The 6,592-nt window shown below is 41.5% G+C and overlaps 1 protein-coding gene across 1 annotated transcript in view; it reads left to right on the top strand.

Moving 5' to 3' along the window:
- Positions 1–526: 526 nt before the first annotated feature.
- Positions 527–6,592, top strand: part of Agl (amylo-alpha-1, 6-glucosidase, 4-alpha-glucanotransferase) — a 55,427-nt gene continuing 49,361 nt past the window's right edge. Inside the window, 3 exon segments of the mRNA XM_057793239.1 lie at positions 527–647; positions 719–791; positions 793–868. Coding sequence (XP_057649222.1) covers positions 646–647; positions 719–791; positions 793–868 — 151 coding nt within the window. The 5' untranslated portion in view covers positions 527–645.

The raw sequence follows: 6,592 nt of genomic DNA, 5'->3' as shown, positions 1-6,592 counted from the left end.
GAGTCTCGGCTGTCCCCGGCCTGTCACTGTCACCTGGCTGGGGTCCCGGTGTCCCTCCCCGTGCCCTTCAAGGCTCCCTGCCCTCCCCGGGCTGCCGCTCGGCCCGGCGTTCCCGCTGTGCCCGGCTCCCGCTCCCGACGCCGCACGTCTGTCCCGCTCGTAAGTGCCTGGAATGCGTCCGGCTGTGGACGCGCATTCTTTCTATCTATAGCCCCTCTGTACATCGAATGCCGTCACAGCTATTCCCGGGGCAGCAACTGCTTCCTTCTCTAATCACCTCCCCATTGGTGGCTTCAGACCCGAATTTGGGAACTCTTTACTCTTCCACCTGTTCCCTGAGCAGCCCGATCTCTTGGAGGCTGCAGTGCCATTTAGAGTTTTCTGGGCCCTTGGACTCGGGACGGAATTTTTGCTCCTGAATTCCAGGCTTTCCCAGATGGGTTGTTTTTCCCTGAGAATGCTTTAGCTTTTTTTTTTTTTTTTTTTTTTTTTTGGTCTGTCCTGTTTTGACTGTAAGAATCGACATTTTTGCTTCAGGCTTTCTTATTCTGCTCCAAGAGAGAAGAAACTTCTCCCTTCTTGGATTTTACGGACAGGATTTCATTCTTTCTCATTGCTCTTCTAGGCTTTAAATCTATCTAGGACATGTAAGTGCCACTGTCAACTCTAGAGAGTTTTAGCTCGTATTTTCTATTCATAATTACCTTTTGTTTTATAGGGGTAATTCATTCCACTTTGGGGTCCTTTTAATTCTTCGGAAAGACTTCAAATCCTCCGGCAGCCAAAATGGAACACAGTAGACAGATTCGAATTTTACTAATGAATGAAATGGAAAAGCTAGAGAAGACCCTCTTCAGACTTGAGCAAGGTCAGTCACAAGTTGTTTGATCAGCTCTCTTATATCTTTTATTGCATTGACGGTCTATTAATTTTTTTAACGTAAAGTTAGGGACTGGGGGTGGTGGGTATAGCTCAGTGGTATAGCATAGATGATGCTCAGATTAAATCCTCTGTATGAACACACATACACACACACACACACAACTTAAATTTCCTAGATTTAACTTGATTTGTGCCAAGATACTGTGTTCCACGTTACTGGCGACTAATGAAGGTTTATGGTGTTTAAGAATAGATATTTCTTGTTAGAACAATGATAGCTCAGTTCACTTTGTTGCCAACTACCACCTAATGCAAAAACTACCGAGCGTGGAAAGTCACTTGGGCCAGAACCTTTGCCTAGTCTGCGAGAACTGGATTCAGTCCCAGGAGAGAAGGAAGAAACTACATATGCAATCAGAAGATTGAACATGATATTTGTAGTAGCACTTACGGATATAGCTTATTCAATCATATGTAATTTAGCTTTGTATATAATCTGTAGTGTTGCTTTTTAGAGTGCACTTTTTTCCTTTATTGAACCTAAGCATTGGTAAAACAGTACAGTATAGTACTGTATAGTATAAGTATAGTACAGTAGCTATTGCTTGAATTATCAGAAGCCTCTCAAGCAAGTAGAAGATAAGGCCAAATAAAAAAGTGGGAAATCTGACTGGGTGATGTTGAACCGCGTTTGAGCCAGGGATATAGCTCAGTGGTAAAGTGCTTGCCTAATACAAGCAAGGTCTTTGGGTTCGAACCCCAGCATGACCAAACGTTACAAATAAAAGTAAGATCAAAGATCCAATTACAGTTCTATAAAACAAACTGACAGATATCTTTACTTTCAGTACCGAATACATTTCACTTATAATTTATAAATATAACTTGTGAGATGCAAGTAGAAAGTTTTTAATGTATCATGACAAAATCAGCCTCCAGTGGATGTTTTAAACAAATATTTACAAGCATCTGGAAGAAGTTTTTTCTTTAGTGTTTTAGAAGTTGAATTTTTGAAAGCTGTGTTCCCTTGATTCCGAATGGCCCTCTTCTTCCAAATCTGTTTGGGGTTTTAGGTCACCGAGTCCTGGCTTCAACTTTGGCTCTCCTGAGTCTGCACTTTTCCTAGTTTTGGCTTTCCTCTTCCATCTTCAGCATTCCCATCAGTTTGGTGGCTCCCATTAGGCTCTCTTCCTTCCACATTCCAATTAATCGCCAGTGTCTGCTGGGTTTTCCTCTTTTTTCTTCTACCATCAAAGAGTTTTGCATTCTCATGGCCTCATCTCTTGCCTCTCTGCTGAGGACTCTCATTGAAACAAAGGCCTGGAGTGTCCCTTTCTTCCTGGAAGTTTTTGAATCAAGTATAATGACAAGGGTTGAGAAGCAGTTTTGCCTTTGCTCAGCTGCTAACAAACAGATGTTGGGCAAATTAACTCATATCCTTGTAAAGATATGTTGCTGTTGCTCTCCTCTGGCATTCGGTTTTAAGACTGTAAATTAGTAATTCCTAGTTTTGTAGTGATAGAGTCCTAAGCAACAAGGTATTGCTCTTTCTGCTCAGCAGTCCACTCCCTGGAATTTAGCTTTGTTCTGACACTATCCTGTAGTCTTGTCATGGGGTAGTTCTGTCGGTCTCCTCTCATGTGTCCTAAGTCACCCCCTTTAGCAAACCCCAGTGATACCTCTCTCTTCAGCTTTTCCCAGGCTAGGCTCTCACGCATTCCTAACGATGTCTCCTCTTTAGCTGTCATCTCTCTTTAAAGTTTGTCATTCCTTTCTGACAGCCATTTGTCTTTTCCATCTAACCAAATGAGAGAGAGCCCAAGTCATCTCTTTATCCAGGCTCTTCCCTTTTGACTTATGTGTACCTGATTCTAAAATCCCTTCCTGACTTCCAAGGCATCCTGAATGGTTCTGCGCTATTCTCTTGCCAAGATTGAATCTCGCTGTTTCCTGCCCTTAGCGTCTGAATCTTTCTAACTTTCCTCTTCATTCCATCTCGAGTGGCCTTCCTCATACCAGTGTTTGCATGTTTACTCCTGCCAGAGCCCTCTGTATATGTTGTCCTTTTTACTGTCATTCTGTGTGTTCAGCGTTCAGTTAAAATGCTACCACCTTAGCGAAGGCTTCCTCTAAATTTTTGCTTCTTCTGTGGTTTGATCACTGATCAGCTAAGTGCTGACCAATGAAGCAGCGTCTGAAGCTTGGTGATGGTGCAGTACCCAGCTGGGGCTGAGCTTTGTGAGGCTGGGATAGTATTACAGTCTGAGCACTATGTGCACCACTTAATAAATGCTTGCTGACTAATTCATAAACCCCAGTGAAAACTAGCCCAAGCTGGAAATTCGCTAAGCTTCTTGAAGAGACAAATTGAAGGGTTTATTAAGACTAATGTCACTCTAGAACACTAGATAAAACCAATAAATCCATCCATTTTTTGTGATAGCGGTGTGATCATATTATTTTAGAAGGCAATTTATAATGTGAAAGAAGTATTGATTAGAGAGAACAGTGGGACAAGAAATAATTGAGAAGACTCTTTTTTATTTATTTTTTAATTGATTTTTATTGAGCTGTACGTTTTTCTCTGCTCTTCTCTGCTCCTGTCCCTGCCTCTCCCCTCCCCTTCAACCCTCTCTCAAGGTTCCCGTGCTCCCAATTTACTCAGGAGATCTTTGTCTTTTTTACTTCCCATGTAGATTAGATCTATGTATGTTTCTCTTAGGGTCTTCGTTGTTGGAGAAGACCCTTTTTTAAAAATCCTGTCTACCCTGTCTACATGCTAAGGCAGAGGCAAGTGGACCTCTGTGAGGTCTAGGCCAGCCTGGTCTACATAGATTTCCAGGCCACCCAGAGCTACACAGTGAAACTCTGCCCCCTCTCCTCCTTAGAGAATTGTAACTGGGCTGTGGCTCAGTGGATAAAGTGCCTGCTGGACAAGCACAAGGAAGATCTCCATGCTCCATAAAAGCCAGCTTTAGTGGCATGCACCTGTAACCCCAGCACTAGGGGTACTGAGACAGGTAATCTAGGGACTTGTTGGCCAGCCATTCCGACCAATCAGTGAGCTCCATGTTCAGTGAGAGACCCTTCTCAAAAAATAAGATGGCTATGACTTGAGAGATATCTCAGCAGTTGCTGCTTTTACACCCACATGGTGGCTTACAACCTTCTGTAACTCTAGTGCCAGGGTATCTGACACCCTCTCCTAGCTTCTGTGGGCATCGCACATACACATGGTGCATACACATGCATGTGGGCACTCGAACATATATACACAAAATAAAAATAATCTTTAGTTTTTTAATCTTAAAAAATAAGGCAATGAAGAATAAAAGAAGACACCCAGCATAAGTTTACAGCACAAGTTTATATCAGCAACACTCACAGGTGCATACACCTGCATATACATTGCACACAAGAAAGAAAGGAAACACATGAACAGACATACAAGATTAAAGATAAGAATTTAATGATATCAGAGTTGAAAACAGAGACAGAATAAGAAAAGTTTAAACTCACAGAAGTTGGTGACAAGGGTAAAGGAGAAACCTGGCGATATTTGGTCTTTCATCCTTGGCTGGTCCCCAAACCCTTCTCTGTGTTTATTTTTTCATCCTAAGCACCAGTTAGAATTTTCAACACTGACATCTCTATAGATCCTTCAAATTCAAGTAAAAGTCAAGTAAATTATCTATTCTAATCAAATTATAGTCTTTTCTATTTTCCTTGTCTCATAGTGTATCAGAAAATGAACAAAATTGGTATTCCTCAGACCTGAAATTAATTCTTCCATCTTTTGCTCATGCCATGAAAATGTATGGAGATCAGAAGAAGGTTTTCAGGAATTGGTTCTTACCTTCCACAGTATTCCATGAGGGAACTCGGGTTTGTCAAGCCTGGGTGTCAAGAACTCTTACAGGGCTAACCTATGAGCCTAATTGTTACTATTTTTTGTTTGTTTTTTAATAAACGTTCAGCTAAGCATGGTGGTGCACACCTTTAATCCTAGCACTTAGGAGGCAGAGCCAGGTGGATCTCTAAGTTCAAGGTCAGCGTGATCTACAGAGTTAAGTTCCAGCTCAGCCAGGGCCACACAGAGAAACCATGTCTCAAAAACAATAAAATAAATATAAAAATACAATGTTCATTTACAAGGGTTTCCTTAAAAAAGATTTATTACTCATTTTATATATTTGCTTGCCAGCATGAGTCTATGTTTACCGTATGCATTCACGTGCCCCCAAAGGCCAGAGGGTATTGGATCCCCTAGAACTGGAATTAGAGGCAATTGTGAGCTGCCTGATAAAGGTGCTGGAAGCCGAATCCAGACCACCTGCAAGTGCAACAAATGCTTTTACCTGCTGAGTCAACTTTCCAGTCCCCAAAGGTTTCTTGATTGAAACCTACCCAGCCCCTATTGGGAATTTTTGTATACAGTAGTAATTTAATCACTTGTCTTCCTAGCTAGCTACTTACCAGAGGGCTATGGCCGATCCAAGTGTTCTTAGTGTTAACACGAACAAGATAGCCACACCATGTACTGCTGTGACCTAAGCTAATTTTAGCAGAGGTATTTCATGTACTGTAGGGAACCAGTTCAGTTTCAGCGATTTGACTTAGCAGTTAAGAGTGGCTTTGTGCGTTGGGAATATTTACTAATCCTTTACTGGGATAAGGAAAGAAATTTCTTTCTTTGAAGACTAATTCAGTTTGGTAACATATGAATTGGTACTGATGCTCTAAATCCATCAGATAAATGAAAAACCAAAAAGACATCCTTGGAAAAGGTAGAGGTTGTAGTCTGATGGAGGCTCACAGCCCAACCTCCCCTATTTGTTGTTGTGTTTTGCCTTGAAATCCACCTTTATCTGAACTAGGTAGACAAGCCACATTGTCTTAAATCATACAGATTAGGTTGTGGCTTCGTAGTAGAGCAACTATATAGCATGCATGAGACCTTAGATGCCATTCTTAACCCCACAAAAAAAGTAAATTAAAAATCAGAAATTTCTCTTTCCAAAATTTCATAACAGGAATAAAAATAACCACAGACATCTTTTTTTTTTTTTTCTTTTTTGGATTTTCGAGACAGGGTTTCTCCATAGCTTTTTGGTTCCTGTCCTGGAACTAGCTCTTGTTGACCAGGCTGGCCTCGAACTCACAGAGATCCACCTGCCTCTGCCTCCCGAGTGCTGGGATTAAAGGCGTGCGCCACCACCGCCCGGCAACCACAGACATCTTTTACTTAGAAATTGCCAAACCTAGCCAGAGGGAAGGACGGTGGAGGGGAGACCGAAACTGACTGACTTGTAGATGAAGTGTGAATGTTCGAAATTTGAGATTTGTCCTTTTTAGAAGTGGTAATCAGCCTTCCATCATGTGAAACTTAGAAAATATCATCAGAAAAACAAAACAAACAAATCTTTGTTTGACCCTTTGAGGTAAACGTGCATGAGAACTCATTCTTTCATTTTTGAATAAAACTGAAGCTGTGGAGCGGACAGTTGGCTAGTGTGAAAGCTTTAGTGCTCTGTGGCTCTCCACTTTCTGTTGTAGCTAATCAACTCTGGTGCTGCAGCAGGAAAGCAGCCATAGATAAACTTATGTTCCAATAAAACTTTATTTGTAGGAACATGTTGTGCTAGAATGCAGTTTCCCTTGTTATTGCAATGTGTTCTGATTTTTACTCTAGAAATCCTTTTGTTATTGC

Source organism: Chionomys nivalis, chromosome 18 (genome assembly GCF_950005125.1).
Source record: "Chionomys nivalis chromosome 18, mChiNiv1.1, whole genome shotgun sequence".
Taxonomy (NCBI): domain Eukaryota; kingdom Metazoa; phylum Chordata; class Mammalia; order Rodentia; family Cricetidae; genus Chionomys; species Chionomys nivalis.
Note: the sequence above shows the minus strand (reverse complement) of the source record. Positions and strands in the feature narration are given on the sequence as shown.